The 16,850-nt window shown below is 46.5% G+C and overlaps 1 protein-coding gene and 1 pseudogene across 1 annotated transcript; both read left to right on the forward strand.

Annotated features, from left to right (window-relative positions):
* Window positions 1–2,066: 2,066 nt before the first annotated feature.
* On the forward strand, window positions 2,067–8,565 carry LOC123351128 (annotated as a pseudogene).
* Window positions 8,566–9,844: 1,279 nt separating this feature from the next.
* Window positions 9,845–15,475, forward strand: DDT (D-dopachrome tautomerase). The gene is made up of 3 exons (XM_044990441.1): window positions 9,845–10,283; window positions 11,031–11,206; window positions 13,402–15,475. Exons 1-3 carry the CDS (start codon window positions 10,176–10,178, stop codon window positions 13,472–13,474), a joined length of 357 nt encoding a protein of 118 aa, XP_044846376.1. The 5' UTR covers window positions 9,845–10,175; the 3' UTR covers window positions 13,475–15,475.
* The last annotated feature ends 1,375 nt before the right edge of the window (window positions 15,476–16,850 follow it).

The raw sequence follows: 16,850 nt of genomic DNA on the forward strand, positions 1-16,850 counted from the left end.
TGTAACCGGAATCCCTGCTGCCGCTGCCCCGGCCCCCTTCCCACCCCTAGCCGGGCAGGATGGGGCTGGAGCTGTACCTGGATTTGCTCTCCCAGCCCTGCTGATGCATCTACATGTTTTCCAAGAAGAACAACATCCCCTTTGACTTCAAGCCCGTGGAGCTGCTCAAAGATGGGGGCGGGGGGGAGAGGGCAAGCACCGTTGGCCTCTCACTCCCTTCCCTCTTCCCTCCTGGAGAATGAACCCTATCACCTCCCCCCATACACACACCCTCCTCCCTCTCTGCTTCCCTCATCCGTGCGACACCTGCCCCTTCCACAGACACACCCCTTTTCTGGGGTCCCCATCCCCTTCTGTGCTGTACCCTCCCTATTTACAATAGTGCCACAATGCCCCTTTGTGGGAGACTAGCACATGTAGGCAAATCTGTCTGGGACTAGATCTCCTGGTTTATCTTGGCTTGTGTGCGGCTACCTCACCTCCTGGGTCTGGTGGTGCAGATGTCTATTGAACAGGGAGGAGCAACATTACACACTCACTCTGCTGCCTTGCTGCTCGGGCCCATCCCGTTAAGTGAGCTGGTGCATTCTCTCGGTGCTTCTCTGTGGGCACGTTCAAAGTGTCCCTTTATATCCAGTGTGCTCCTGCTGTACAGTAGTAGGGATACTTCCCTGATCCCCTCAAAGAAAGCAAGAAGAGCCTTTTACAAATGTTATTAAAGTGCTGGCCTATTCTGAAAAGTCCCTAGTAATTCCATTACATGCATCCATATTTATTATGATTCAGTGACTCCAGATCATATTTTCTGTTTAAATTAACAAGATTTGTTTTATCATCAAACTCACCCTGGCATCTGAGAGTTCAGATGGGTTATTTCCTCTCATTTTATTCTCAGCAATTAAGAGCTTTAGGTCAAATGATTTCCTTAGTGATACACTAACCTTCATTGGGATTGCACTGGTATAATTGGGGGCATAAATTGGTGAACATTATGTTTATTGATAATTAATTGATGTTTATTAATGATTTAGTTGGGGTTAGTCCTGCTTTGAGCAGAGGGTTGGACTAGATGACCTCCTGAGGTCTCTTCCAACCCTAATTATCTATGATTCTATGTTTCTATGAATGTGCGGGGCTGGCAGGTAGAAAACACTGTATTTTTCTTGTAAATTTAGCAAATTTGATCAGTAGTTACTGAGATACAGTAAAGATTGGGACCTTCAAGCATAAGTCATTTCATTCATTCATAGAGTCATTTTTCAGAATAACAGCACTCTTCAAACAAACTGTCCTAGTCCTAACATTTTGTTATGAACTAATGAAATTCTATTGCCGGTCACTCTTTGAGACAACATGAAACCCTGGATTATGCTGTCCATCAATGCCAGTCTGCCAGGGTCATCTTTATTGATTTGGGAAAGCAAAACTCCAATCTCAGTAGCTGACCTCACTTTTTAAATATTTACTATGGCAATAAGCCACCAGGCTGCCTTTTCACTTTTTGTAGAGAGTATTGTGCAAAACCCAATCTATTCCAGTCTTGGACCACAAACATGTGATTGTATGTACAACAATGGCCCCCTGGGTAGTCTGCTGAGTAATCAACCCTATGTGAATTTACACGCACTTGCGGCTGTTGACAGCTTTTTTCTTTTTGAGATGCTTTTAAAAACAGAGGTGAAGGGTCTAATAAAGGAGAGCAAAGATTTATATCCCTTGCTTTCTAGGCTGGCCTGACCTGTCATGGTGGTTCTTTATCCACCCTGATGCCACCTCTGGAAAAGCAAATTGAAAGTAGAAATGTCTCCCTTACTTCATCCTAAGACAACTCATTGTTATTAATTCATTCTATAAAGTTAGACATGGGTTTTAACCTGTGTGATGTGAAAATCCCTTCAGAAGGCAGTTTAACACTGTGTGCACATCTGCTCCATTGAGGACCAGTCTGTCCCCTCATTTCCCTTCTTCCTTACTTTTGGCAAATATGTCATAAAAACATTCAGCTGCCTTTATTGAAATCTCCTCCTTCTTTCCATGATTGGAGGAAATGCTCTTCTCATTTCAGAATGGCCATTTGCAGGTAACTTTTTTCAGTGTGTTTCACCTACCACTAGCATTAACAGGAGTCAAATGACCGAATCCCTTGCAATGCACTGAAAGGCTTGGCATAACTGTCAGACTGCAAAGACCCTGGCTGGACATTTTGGCTTTTTAGTTTATGTTCCTTCTTTAATTTGAAAAATACACCTCTTGAAAAAGCCCATTGACTTATTTATAACAAGGTGCCTCTAAGTGTCCGGCAGTGGCAATAGCAAAATATTGCCACTAGTCTGACTAATCCCCATTAACGGGTTCCAAATGGGCTATGTTGACAGCTCAGCTTCAGCTTCTATTGGTTTCTCCACCACTAGTCTCGGATTGTTTTTCTTTTTAATTATAACTCTTTTAGGGCTCAACATTCAAGAATTTAGCAACATAAACTCCCCAAAGAAAGTGCCTATGCTGAGGATGGAAACTTCTCCTTAGGAGAGAGGTTAGAATGCAGAGGTAGAAAACCTCACATCCTTGTCGCAGTATTTACCACCATAACACTTCTGAGCTGCATGTTTGTCTGCTGCAGTCCGCCTCTACGAGGATCATGGGATGGTGTTTGGTCCTGCAGTGTGCTAGGACGGACATGCTGGTAATAAGGTGTCCTGGCTGGTTTCAGATTGCCAGAGGCACTGAGAAGAGCAGTCTGGCTGAATGGTCTCCTGGGGCCCCAGACTGGAATCTCACCAAGGTGTGGGAGTGTTAACACACCATGGATTGTATTGAGAAAAAAGTTGTAAGTGCAGGGGGCAGCGTACCTTTCCTGATACTAATATTCACACAAACGTAGGGAGCTCAAGACCATAGGCGCCGACTCCGTGGGTGCTCCGGGGCTGGAGCACCCATGGAAAAAAATAGTGGGTGCTCAGCGCCCACCAGCAGCCCCCACAGTCAGCTCCTCTCCCCAGTGTTTCTTGCCTGCTGGCAGGCCCCACCAATCAGCTCCTCCCCCTCCCTCCCAGTGCCTCCTGCCCTCTGTGGATCAGCTGTTCAGCAGCGTGCAGTAGGTGTGGAGGAGCAGGGGGAGGAGCGAGGGTGGAGTGCGCTGAGGGGAGGGGTGGTGTAGGGTGGAGTGGGGGTGGGAAGAGGCAGAGCAGGGTTGGGGGCTTGGCAGAAGGGGTGGATGGGGGTGGGGCCTGGGACGGAACGGGGTCAAACACCCCCCAGCAGCTTAGAAAGATGGTGCCTCTGCTCAAGACCCCAAGTGAACAGAGAGTGAAATGGGAAAGCAGTGTTTCAAAAGCCAAGGAGAAGCGTTCCCTGAGAGCCCCATTAGAATCAGTCTGGTTCTGAGAGAGCTTTGATTTACACGTCTTATCTTCTTTGCCGGGATGCAATCTGCAAGTTCTAAGTGTGTGGGGCGGGGAACAAGTGGTGTATTTTTGAGAGAATGCATTCTCAGAGCCATGTCTTTGTAAGGAACGTGTGCAATGCAACAAAAACTGACAAAATAAAGGCCTGGTCCAATGTCTGTTGAAGTCAATGGAAGGTTTCCCATTGACTTCAGTGGGATATTGGATCAGGCCCTAAAACAGCTGGGAGGGAAAAGGAAATGTAGAAAACACTACATTATACTTCATGATGATAATTTTATAAAACATCATTTGTCTGTGGTTCTTAACGTGTAAAGGGTGCTGTGGGTTATCAGCAGAACAAGCAGTGCTGACCTTCTGGCTCCTGCGCTGTTCTCTGACCCTTAACATGACCACGCTTTCTAAATGGAAGTGATGTAAGGAGAAGAGGAGGAGGATGCAACTCTTCTCTCCTTAGCTCACAGGCCTACCGTTTCCCCTTTTATCTGGACAGCACTGCGTTTCTTCTGTCTCTAAGCCAGAAGTACAACACCCCGATCACTGGTACCTGTCTGACATACAGAAATGGGACCAGGTAGATGAATACAGGCCCTGGCAACACACTACTGTCCTGGCGAATGCTTCCAAAATTTTGTGGCTCATGGTAAGTGGGCTAAATATCTAAAGTGCTGAATACTAGCACTTGCCAGGGTTATAAAAGAGCTGTGTTTAAATGGCCTTTGTATAAAGGGTTTGCCCTTTCTTTCCAATATAGTGCTTATTTGGCCATCCTTAGGTGTACGGAACAAGGACACAGGGAGGAGGTATATTTCCATTAGGCAAATCTACAAGACTGCTTTCTTTATCCATCATTTATTTTCCCAGCGCCACCAGACTACAGTATGTCTGGCATGCTCGTTTAGCCTTTGGAGCAAGTCATGGGGCAAGTTTCCCTACTTAATCCAGGCTGCCAAGTACCATTCCCCAAGCCGGTCAATTGTAGTTAGTTTGAGTATTATCAGCACTCCTGAGTTCCAGACAGAGTCATGAGGGGGCATTTAACGTCTTTCTTAGCGTACGTCTTGTGACCATAACCAGCCAATTGGTGAACATACAGAAATCCACTTTGTATTTAATATGTGTGTATACAATATACATATACATACAAATCACTTACATGGTGCTATGATAATACAAATTATAATGATGATGCCATGTGGTAAACTACATGGACCTGGCTCTTTTCTCCCTCTAGTGGTCTGATGGAGAACAGCAAGATCATGCAGCAAGGCCAAGAGTCTTTGGGAGATTTGGTATGTCTCCTCTTACAGAGTAACAGATATATTTAAATTGATGAAACCAAACTTGTAGGGATCCTAGCACTCCACTTAAATTAAAAGGTTACTTCATCTACTAAGTAAAAGCAAAAGACAGTGTGAGAAGTGGACTATGAAGCCTGATGCATATGCTGCCAGCATTTGATGTAAGGATGTCTGAGATCCACAGATTGTTCTCAGAACTGCAACAGGACAACGTCCAGCTGCTTGGAGGATCCCATTAAGTCTCATTCTGATTGCTGATACTTAGAGGTACAGAAAAGTAGAGGATTCATACAGCTCAGTACCGGATTAGCTCTCCTGTAAATACATGGAGCAATCTATGCAGTTCGTCATTTGGTGATGACTAAATTCCATTGCAGGTGTATGGAAGCTAATCCTATTCCCTCCTCCCCGTGCAGGTGGTGATTCCCCTCTTCACAGGAAAGCCAATACCTTGAGAGAAGCTGCAGGAGGCTTTGGATGAGCTGAATAATTCCCTGAAAAAGTTCACAGAGAAGTTTCTGCAGGACAAGCCCTTCATCATGGGCAGCGAGATTTCTCTGGCAGATCTGGTGGCTATCAGAGAGCTCATGCAGGTGAGTGTAGGAGTGTTGTTAGTGAATTTTCAGCATCATGAAAACCTGATGTTGTCTATACTGCCTGAAGACCAGCATGTGGTGCTGGTACAGTTTCCTTGGAGATGGGAAGGAGGGTTTGATGCAGCACCACACGACTGAGAAGGGAAGCAGGATTCAGCGACTTCACAAAGCTGGCAGATGCTATAGAACAGTCTGATCCAGTATTGTTCTGCCCCCACCCATCCTATGTTTTCCTTCACGTCATTCCCTCCTCATTACAGTTTTCTGTCCTTGTGAAGAATTCAAATCCTATGAAGAGTAAATGAGGAGCAATGGGGAACTGAGGTTTATATTAAAATAAAGAGCCCACCCCAAGGGGGTGGGGGCAGGCTTCCTCCCCTAGTCATTTCCCTCCTCTCAGTCTGCAAAATACCAATCAAGGACTTCACAAAATATAGCATTTAAAGTGAAGTGGCTCCCATATGGATCCGTTACTTGCCTGGAGTACTGTGTTACAGCACCTTCCACCTCTCCCCACACCCTCTCCTCCAGATGCTTTACGGGGCAGCACTGCCTCCCTCCAAAGAGCGGGTCACCCTGCAGATAAACTTTTGAGAGGGCAAGAAAAACTGCTGATGCTGCAATTTTGATCTTAAATGATTACTTTGGGTTCTCTCATTGACCATGCCTTAGTGCATGTGAGAACTGTTACACCTATTAAGCCAAACTCTCTGCTGGTGTAACTTCATTAGCTTCAACGGTGTTATGTTGCTGGAGAAATCGGCTCATTATCTCCTGATTTAACCTCTCGTAGCTGAGATTTTGCAATAAGCACCATGTGAATTGCAATGAGGCTGTACCACCCTTCAAGTCAAGCTCAGACATTTAGGTGCTGGAGCAGATTGAGGATGACATTGACGCTAGTCAGCCAACTGTCTTCCCACTTTTGGCAGTTGCTTGTTAATCCAGGGCAGGATTCTGCTGTGCAGTTACTTGAAATGAATTCCTCTCCTTTTCACTAACGTTCGGCTGCTGTGTCTTTCTCTCTTTGCAGCCCATAGGTGCTGCTTGCAACATCTTTGAGGGCTGGCCCAAACTGGTGACATGGCGCAGCCAGGTGGAGGAAGCTGTGGGGAAGGAGCTCTTCCAAGAAGCACATGAATGGATCCTGAATGCCCAGGATTTGAGGAAAGTCCAGATTGACCCACAGATGAAGGAGGAAATGAAGCCCCAGCTGCTGAAGATGCTGAAGTAGGAGGAAACATGAAGTATTCTTTCACTGCTAGACTTTTCTGAACGTTTTTCTAAATCCAACCCCCCAAATTCCCCTCTTATGTGCAATTACCCTGTGCCAAGAAGAAAGAACTTGCCACACGTTTCACTTGAGTAGTGGAACTTTTCCATGTGTTCTGTCTTTATCCTCTAACAGTGAACCACACAGGGGCGGCTCTAGGCACCAGCAAAACAAGCTGGTGCCTAGGGCGGCAAAATGTAGGGGGCGTCCCCTGCCACCGGGGAGGGCGGGAGGCTGGGCTGGCGGACCTGCCGCAGTCATGCCTGCGGGAGGTCCACCGGAGCCCCGGGACGAGTGGACCTGCCGCAGGCATGACTGCGGCGGGTCCCCTCTTCCCGCGGCTCCGGTTGAGCTCCCGCAGGCATGCCTGCGGGAGCTTAACCGGAGCCGCGGGACCACGGCTCGTCCCGGGCTCCGGTTGACCTGCCGCAGTCATGCCTGCGGGAGCTTAACCGGAGCCGCGGGAAGAGGGGACCCGCCGCAGGACCAGGGAAGGGCGGCGCAGCGCACCGCGCTGCTTGGGGCAGCCTGATTTCTAGAGCCGCCCCTGGAACCACAGCAGGGCACTTTAAAATTAGACCTTTTTTCCCTTAACCATTGCCTTTTTGTCACTTGAAGGAGACAGTGTGTTGTCCCCAAAAATTCACTCCTTACTGTCTCTCACAGGGCTTCTTTGTCGCAGTCCTCTTAAATATCCTCATGATGACTGTCAGCTTCTCTGCTCCTTGACAATTTTGAAAAACTCAAAAGCAGACTTCTAGCAGAGAGTCTTCAACCCCCTTCCACCTGGATTTCTCTCTGTGGAAGCTTACTAACCTCTGGGACATTTTAGCTTCTTGAGGCAGCACACATTGTTCTCATTTTCCTCTCCTCATCCTGTAATTGCCAGTGCCACTCTTCACAGCTGGCAGTTTGCTGCACAGAGGAGTGACTCATTCCTTGGTGAATTTTCTGTTCTAACCTCCTGTGCCCCGTCTATCCAGGATTTTGTGCTCTTAAAATGTTGCTAGAAATAATGATGCCGTTGGACACCCAAAGCAGTGGACTTTCTGTGCAGTTGCATGCCCAGAATACCAGCCATCAGGTGACTTCTATCACATGAAGTGCCAAATCTTTTGTGCAAGTCTTGGAAATGCACTGCCTGATGTGCTGTTACTTTTATAAAATAGAAATTAAAAATAGAAACAAGCATTTACTATAGCTTATTCACATGGATATAACAGTCTTTCAGCCAGACAGGTAACTCTTGCATATACAGTACTTCACTGTAATGTCACTGCTTGTTCTTCCTAGAAAACTCAGAGCAGGAGTTGTGTACATTTATGTACTGACATTTTCTGAATCTGCTTAGACTATATCAGACATTTACCTCTCAGATTCATCAGCTGCCAGTATGCCTCTTCAGAATATTGCAAAGCATATGTTCAAAATAAAAACGCAGCAGTCTTTTGTCTTTGGGTGTTTCGTTATCTTTGCTTTTAGAGGATCTGGGTTTGAAGTGCAGTCGACTTAAAGCAGAGCTTGGTTTCCTTCTTCTACATACACACTTTCCTTCCTTAAGACGCTCCAGTTAGGGTTAGTGGGTTTTGTTTTGTTTTTAAATGCCCTAATCTTCTGGAAGTGTCCATTTTCACTGAGATTTTTCCACTCAAAGGCTGTACATCATTAACTCCCCGTCACAATATTCAAACCATGGGCCAGTCTCAGACTTTGCAGCTGAACTTTTTTATAATGATAATGTTACCCATTATCACAGTTGCCACTTCAGCATAAAAAGTCAGGTATTATAAATATATATTATAAATAGCCACATCAGTTGGACAGTAATGTGGGAGACATAACCTCTAAAACAGGCTTCTTGGATTTTAGCAACCACGCATGGAGATAAAATAGGCAGCTGTTCGTGAAAAGGCGAATATTTTCTTCACCCCATTTCTCTGTGTGGATTATCTAAATAAGAAGAGATACCAAAGTGAGAAGAAACAATGAACACATGGAAGGCCGAGAGTCCCAGCCAGCTGTAGGCACATAAATCTCTCTATCCATCTCCCAACAAAGGGTAGAAATAATTTTCAGTCTTTACAGAAGGTAAAGCAATATGAAGAAGGCTGCCAAAACAAGAGAAATTAAATATCACAGTAAGTTGCATTCATGTGGTCACATGCATATTATTACAAGCACTCTGTCACGTGGTAGGGTGTGATAAATTAATTGTGCTGTGGTGGTCAGGCTGCCCGTCAAGACTTACTGTTACATTTCAGTGTTCAGGTTATTAGTGTGTGTATGTGTTTTATGCGTTTCCATCCCCTCACCACTATTGTCCTTCTCAGGGTGCGAGAAATAAACATTTGTTTCCAGCAGACAAAGGAAAGCCAGGGTAAACTCCACTGGCACATTTCCATTTGTGGCTTTGTTAAGGACACTCTTGCTCAGGGAGTTGCATGAAGTAGGCGAATTGCCTTCCTGATAAGCAATCCATATACCTGCCTGCCAGTGCCACAGGAAGTGAATAAAGGGTTTCGTTTTGGCTTACTCCTTTCCCTTGGGGGGCCATGGATCAGTGTTCATGTCGTGCTCCCAGTCAGTACCTGGCCCAGGCTGGGGAAACTAATGATCCAACCAGCGGACAAAATTCAGTGATCCTGGTCACATGCCACTAGAGGCACACTGCACCTACGAAGTCTAAGGTGGCAATTTTGCAACAAAAAAACTTCAAAAACAGACTCCAAAGAGAGACTGCTGAACTTGAATTAATATGCAAATTAGACACAATTAACTCAGGCCTAAACAGAGACTGGGAATGGTTGGGTCATTACACTAATCGAATCTATTTCCCTATATTAAGTTCTCCTCACACCTTCTATGGGTCATCTTAATTATCACTTCAAAAAAATTTTTTCTCCTGCTGATGATAGCTCATCTCAATTGATTAGACTCTTCCTGTTGGCATGTGTACTTCCACCTTTTCATGTTCTCCGTATGTGTAAATATCTCCTGTCTGTGTGTTCCATTCTATGCATCCAAAGAAGTGGGCTGTAGCCCACGAAAGCTCATGCTGAAATAAATTTGTTAGTCTCTAAGGTGCCACAAGTACTCCTGTTCTTATTCCCTTAGCAGAATCAGATTTCTCTGCCATGTGGAAATAAACCTAACAAAAACCAGGGCATCAAATCCATTGTATTATATTTTATTGTACAATCTGGTAACAGGACACTCAGCTTTGGAGGATCCAGGTGACTGAGCCCCGGAACTGCTTTTCCTGTCCTGTCTGGGCAGGACCAGGCCTGTGAACGAGGCAGCACCGCCGTGACAGCGGGGACACCCGTGGCTGTGGCACAGTGTTCACAAAAGGCCAGGCAAAGCAAACCTCCACAGTCACCGGGAGAGGAACGGGCGCCGGCCAGGCTGCCCCTGCTGTGCTCTGGGACGCTACCCAGAGCCCCAGGGGGAGAGACACAGGGGAGGGTGTCTCCAGACGCAGCCAATCGCAAGCCCCGGCGCTCGCTCGCTCGCTCCCACCCCCTGCTCGGCAGCCCGCGGCGGCAGCGCAGCGTGTGACTCTGCAGCCCGCGGGAGCCGGTTCGTGGCGCTGGTCTCGGCCATGCCGTTCCTGGAGCTGGAGACCAGCCTCCCGGCGGCTCAGCTGCCCCCGGGCTTAGCCGGCAAGCTGTGCTCGGCCGCTGCTGCGATCCTGAGCAAGCCCGAGGAGGTGAGTGCTGCCCCGGCGTGCGCAGCGCAGCGCAGCGGCCTCTGGTCTGGCCGCGCGGGCTGGATGCGCCCTTGCAGGCGGCTCCCCTGGAGGAGCAGCTGGGCCTGCGGCCGATGCGCAGAGCTTGTCCCTGGGGGGGACAGCAGCAGCAGCAGCGAGTCTGTTTAGTGGCAGTTGCTCTGCCCACTAGACCCCCAGTTCTCTGCTGGCCCCGCACCCCTTGGGGGTATGGGCTTGATGGGAGGGGGTCCTGGTATGGGAAAGACAGAATCACTGGTCTAGGGCCCCTTGGGGGGCTGTGAGCAGATTTCAGGGGGGCCACCAAATAGGGCCAACATTAGACTCGCTGGGGCCTAGGCCAGAAAGCCAAAGTCCCACTGAACCCCACCCCCCGGGGCTGAAGCCTGAGCAATGTAGCTTTGTGGGAGGGCTGCGCATCCTGGGGTTCCAGACAACTGCCCTGCTTGCTACCCCCTAATGCTGGCCCTGGCTTGTCTGTGCAGAAAACTAGTTGTTGTGGCACAGATGGACTGTGGAGTTTTTGTAGCATGTTGGGGGAGGGAAGGGGGCAGGCTCGGAAAGAAAAAGGTTGAGCACCCTAATAGGAGGGAACTGGAGAGGCAGGATTCCCCTGGGGTGCATGGGGTGGGCGGCCCAGGGCACCAGCTCCTCCTCATGACACACACTGCTTATGTTCTGTTTCCTTCCCTCCCATGGCTGTTTCCCTGGGTGTGCCCGGCATGGCAGAGGATAAACGTCACTGTGAAGAGCGACTTGCCCATGGTGGTTGGTGGCTCCGCAGCGCCCTGCGCTCAGCTGCTCGTCTCATCCATCGCAGTGGTGGGAACCGCGGAGCAGAACAGAGGGCACAGTGCCAAGTTCTTTGAGTTCCTTACCAAGGAGCTGGGGCTCGGTGCAGACAGGTGAGTGCAGTGCAGGGAGCAGAGAGAGCAGGGGGAGATGTACGCAGCAGGTAGAGGGGAGTTTCATACAGCGCCCCAGTGAGACCCAGATCAGTGCTAATCAAGGTCTGTGTTTAAGTACATGTAGGGGAAGCATATAAGAGGCCTTGGCAGGGAGGGTCTCTCTCCTCCAGTCCTCCTGATTTCCCCCCTGCCCCGTCAGTAATTTCCTGCACTCGTTATACTGAGCATCTTCCTTCTTGCTCCTTTCCTGACTTTCTCAGACTGAGCCTAATTGTGAGAATGAGGGGTAAAGCCCCAGATGTAGTCAAAGCAGAGTTACCCCCAGATGCACTGGTGTAATGATGGGATCAGAGAGGGCCTGGTGGCTCATGAGCAAGGATTTTGGGGTAGAGGGGTTAGAAGCAGAGCTACATTGGTGTGAAACCAGAGAAAGAGGAGATATGGCAATTGAATGTCATTATTCTTAGGGCTGGATGAATTGGGTTCCCCAATTCTGGTACTTAGCAGTTCTGACTCCACGTCCCCACAATGTCACATAAAGCCCGCTATACTATTAGTGTCATGCTTGATCCAAATAACTCCTCAGTAGGGCTAATTATTGTCTTGGTTGTCAGAATGTATTCAGTACAGAAAAAATACAATTTATTTTTCTATTTAAAGAAAAGGCCAGACACATCCACCATGACCCATCAGTGCAAGGTGGTAGCATAGGGCTTAGTTTGCCTTTCTGGTGGATTTGTCAGTCTTTTTTTCTCTGCCCCTTTCTCTCTTGTTCTCCCATTACTCCAATAGTAGCAGAGAGGAAAAAACTCGTTCCAGGTATTTCACAGCTCTGGGAAGAGGAGAAGTCTCTTATCTTTCCCTTTGTGTTTATATGGGGGAGAAATTGTCTGTATTGAATTAATTATGACCAGCAGATGTTTGTGTAAAAAAAAAAGTCATATCACAGAATAAGAGAAATATTAACTATGTTCTAGGCCAGTTGCCTAACTGGCTGCCCCTTGCATCCTGTTGCTACTAGGTCTTACCTCCTAGGCAGTAATACTGGTGAACAAAAGCTTGGTGGACATGGATGATGATTTGAAAATAACCAGTGTGTAACAGCTAAGGGAAATACAGAAAACATAAACAGGGCAGATGCCTGAAATGAAAAGGCAGTGAATTCCTGTTTTCCATGTGACCAAGGTATTTTCTGCTTCCAAAAATAGCTGTAAATTCAGCATTCTGTGCAGCTGCACCAGTCCTGACCCTGGTTGAGCTGCAAGGATAGCCAAGGACATGCAGGGCTTTGCACTGACTGAACTGGTTGGGGTTTATTCTGTTCTGAACATAAGTAACCTCATTTAACATAATCAGTGCAAACCCCAGTGCAGCTTGCTCTTCTCTGTGTTGGGGGTCAGCAGGCACTCAAATACTACCTCAGAGATAATTTACATATACCGTATATACTCGTTTATTAGCCCGTTCATTTATAAGCCGACTCCCCAAAACGGATAGGTAAAAATAGCAAAAACTGTATGACTTTTTCATAAGCCGACCCTATATTTCAGAGGTTGGAAAACTTTGGCTCCCGGCATGTCAGGGTAAGCCGCCGGCGGGTTGGGACATTTTGTTTACCTGGAGCATCTGCAGGCATGGAGCCCCTCAGCTCCCTGTAGCCGCGGTTCACCATTCCCAGCCAATGGCATGCCACTTCCTGCAGCTCCCATTGGCTGGGAACAGCGAACCACGGCCGCAGGGAGCTGAGGGGCTCCATGCCTGCAAATACTTCAGGTAAACAAAACGACAATGTATTAGATATTCAATTCAATGATTCCATAGAGTTTAAAATCATCAAATTCTGGTGTAGACCCATTTGTAAGCCGACTCCCCGCTCTTTGATGTGTCTTTTTTTTTACTAAAAATATTTGGCTTATGAATGAGTATATACGGTAAGTACCTTGGATAAATAGATAGTTAACAGTTTAACTTTTTTTGCGGGTGTGGACAGGACTTTAGAACCCACTCACACACTGTCCCATATTAAAAAATCCTGCTCCTATTACAGTCAGAGCCTTTAAGTCCAGACCACTGAGAGCTATGTTTAGTGGTGTGTTTCTGGGTTGTTGAAAGAACTTACTGGAGATAATGTTCCATTATAAAATAATAACCTTTCCTTTCCTCCTGTGTTCTCTTCTCTTCCACACGCAAAGGATTCTTATCCGCTTTTATCCACTGGAACCTTGGCAGATTGGCAAGAAAGGAACTGTTATGACTTTCTTATGATCTCTTCAAGAAACCCATTAAAAAGAAACCCTTGTGGAGGGCACAACCCAAGGATGGCCAGCTCTACCTGTTTGTTTCTACGCAAGATCTGATATGTATCCTTCTGCATCTCCACTCATGTAGTTCCTTTCTGTTTCTGCTTCCTGTGTGCACACAGCTCCAAAGCGGGGCTTATCAGCCAAACTTTTTGTCAGGAACAGTTGGAAGTCTTTGTCTCACACCTGTCTTGTGGCCCAGAGACAATGCAGTTACCTGTGATCTCAAACAAAACTTGAATCGTGAGGTTTGTGTAGCTGGGAGTTTGTTTTGTCAGCAGCAGTGTCATGATGGCCTTCCTTATTTGGATCCAGTTAATCCAAGTTCTGTAGTCTTTTTCCTTTAGCAATGAACAGTTCTTTATTTCTGTTGCGTGACTGGCATAATTGATAACTGACTGGGGAGGTTCTCCAGTTTTGTTTAGCCTGAGGGCCGCTTTGCAAGAGAGGGACAGATCCTGTCATGTGCTAACCTTTTCTCTTCCTTGTGAAATTCTGTCTGATCTAGGAGTCCATGGGCCATAGCTTGAGAGTTTATGGGCTTAACTTCGCCATCAGATAGAATGCTGATTGGGACCATGTCCCTGTAGACTCTTCTACACCAGAAGTCACTAAATGTTGCTCATTAGTCTGGCAATAGGCACTAAACTAAGTCACAGTAGTTAGCCTAACTCGCTGCCACTGGAGGGCAGAGATTCAAGGGGACCTGAGATCTTTCACTTCCAACTTCTGTGAACATTTCTTCCATTCTAAACCTCCCCCCCACCCCATTTCTGGGAAGAGAGAATATTGGTCTGAGGGAAGAATCTTTTAACTTGTATGGGATGGCTGGGCTAGGGCTCCTCTCTAATCTCCTGCTCTGAGCTCTATTTCACTAGGATCAATGGCTTGCAAAGGTGGATGTTCCCATGTTCATTCAGTAGACTCCTGTAGTTTAATATCAATGTGCATATTGTGCATTGGGGTATGTGTGGAAGAGGGCTACTTATTGCAGAATCATTTCATACCCTAGGACGTGGAGCCCAGGAAATTGTTTTGCTGGTTCTGGTAATTAGTTTCAATTCCTGTAACTTGTCTCCTTGTCCACAGTACTTTCCCACAACCCTCTCACCACAGTGAACAATACCAGAACACTTTTTATTTTACGAATGCTTTCAGTGTTCTGTGGGTGGTGGAGAGGAGCTGATGAATTTGCACATGACTGACTGACTTCTTGCCATGCCTGTTTTTTTGTTGTTTTTTTTTCCTTATTGGCCAGGGCCTTGCTACATCTGCTGTAATGTCTTCTTTTAGTAGGGGAGTTTTCCTCTTGGGGCCCTTCTGGTTGGTGACTTTATAACTGGATTATACACAATATTTTATTTTTTATAAACCCCTCAACTCCCCTAGTTATCATCTATGGGATTTCCTTACTTTTGCATTTCACTCAGCAGAGATAATGAAGATAGAGTTGTCAGTTTCATTTACAGTCACTTTCTAAGGTCCAAATCCTGCCAACATTTAGGCACATGAATAGTTGCACTGAATTCATTGGGATTATTCATGTGAATAAATGTTTTGAGGGTCAGGATTAAATTGTTCATTTTCTGGTTCTGATGTACTACTACAGTGTTTAATTGTCCGGTATTTACAGCACTGCAAGGGAATAATTACATTTAAAAATGAACTAATTTCCTCTTTCATTGCTCACAGAATACTTTTTATTCCAGTTAGCGTTTGTAATTTTTTTTTAACACACAATCAAAAATTTGGGTGTCAGGTTGGAAGTATCTTTCATTCTTTCATTTATTCAAAAATAATTAAAACCAAATGATTAATATCTGAAGCTAGTTACTACACATGCAGCATAACTTTCTTCCATTGTTGCAAAATCACTGTCCGCTAAATAAAATATGCACTAAGTGCAGATTTATATGTTAGTGTCATGAGTTGGGTGTTTATCTGGTCAATAAAACTTTTATCAAAATACTTTGTGTGTGTCGATTCACTAGATTATCACAATACTTTCATTTTGTTTCCCTTTCTCCTTGTATCTCACTCAACCTCTCTAAGCACACTGTGGGGATGCAGCTACAGCTCAAGTTAGCACAATTTATCAGATGCTAATCCAATCACTCTCTGCTACTATTGCAATCATTCTCTGCAGGTAAAGTGTGATGTTGCAATGTGGCCACTCTCCCTTAAGTTTGGCTAGCTCAAGTGGAGTAACTTGAGTGTGTAACTCAAGCAAACTGGTGAAAACTGAGCGACTGACAGGAAAAGTATTTTTAATGACACTTTTTAAAACTCTGCTTTTTGTTAGCACCTATTTAACTTAAGTAAATAACATTCTGGAGAAAGGACATTTTTCTTAAAGATTCAACAGCTCACTTTCAATTAAGGTGTGAGAACATACAATAAACACTGGAATGATGGGCTAGGGAAACAGGAAGGATTGTGTAATTTGTGAATATGTAGAATAAAGAAGGAGGGCAGTTGAGAAGGACTGAAAGGAAAGAAAAATACTTCAGTGTTTGAGAAAATGAGTTTCAGATGAAGCTAGACATCCATGAAGAAATATCAGAAAGGCAACCAGAGAGGACTGGACAGACTACAACAGAGAAAAGGCAGTAGTTGAATCCATGAGTGGTAAAATCCCAGTGATGGGATATAAAAATGAAACAAGGTATCAAATGCAGGAACCTGATGGACACTGGCAGAAAACAGAAGGCAGCAGGAAGAAAATCCAGGAAAGGGGATAGTGAAGGAGGGTCAGCAGCAACACGCTGGAAGCAGAACCAGGGCCCTGATTCAACACAGCACTTAACCATGCCTAATATTAAGGCTGTGGAGATGTCCAACCCCTCAGGCAATGCCCTCAAGCTTAGCTGTGGCGAGGGGCCAAGGTGATGTGGCGATGACAGTGCAGAGGGACTTGGTGGCGCACTGGAGAGCCAGGGACACGTCACCTAGGGTGACCAGACAGCAAATGTGAAAAATCAGGATGGAGGTGGGGGGTAATAGGAGCCTATATAAGAAAAAGACCCAAAAATCGGGACAGCTGGTCACCCTGAAGGCAGGTGGTGTTTTACACGTATGGTGACCGGGGTTCCAGGCGGGCGGGCTCTAGTCAGTCACTGGTCGAACACCGAGGCCGGGCAGCGGCGGCGGGGATAGGCTGCGTTACGGCCCCGTGCGCGTGGGACACGGGGGACGAGGGAGAGCGGGCAGGACGAGTCACGGGACGGTACCCCTCGCGGGCCAATGGGGGACTAGCACAGAGCAAGCGGTTGGCGCGCGCTGAGGTCATGACGGCAACGACGTGCCGTGCTGACGGCATCATGACATTCCCTGACGATGGG

This window comes from Mauremys mutica, chromosome 16, assembly GCF_020497125.1.
Source record: "Mauremys mutica isolate MM-2020 ecotype Southern chromosome 16, ASM2049712v1, whole genome shotgun sequence".
Taxonomy (NCBI): domain Eukaryota; kingdom Metazoa; phylum Chordata; order Testudines; family Geoemydidae; genus Mauremys; species Mauremys mutica.

What these genes read in the sequence shown, in the direction of transcription:
- DDT (XM_044990441.1), top strand. Translation starts at nt 10,176, where the DNA reads ATGCCGTTCCTGGAGCTGGAGACCAGCCTCCCGGCGGCTCAGCTGCCC. An exon ending in TCCTGAGCAAGCCCGAGGAG is followed by an intron (nt 10,284 to 11,030) that starts GTGAGTGCTGCC and finishes CCGGCATGGCAG; the next exon opens with AGGATAAACGTCACTGTGAA. An exon ending in CTGGGGCTCGGTGCAGACAG is followed by an intron (nt 11,207 to 13,401) that starts GTGAGTGCAGTG and finishes CCACACGCAAAG; the next exon opens with GATTCTTATCCGCTTTTATC.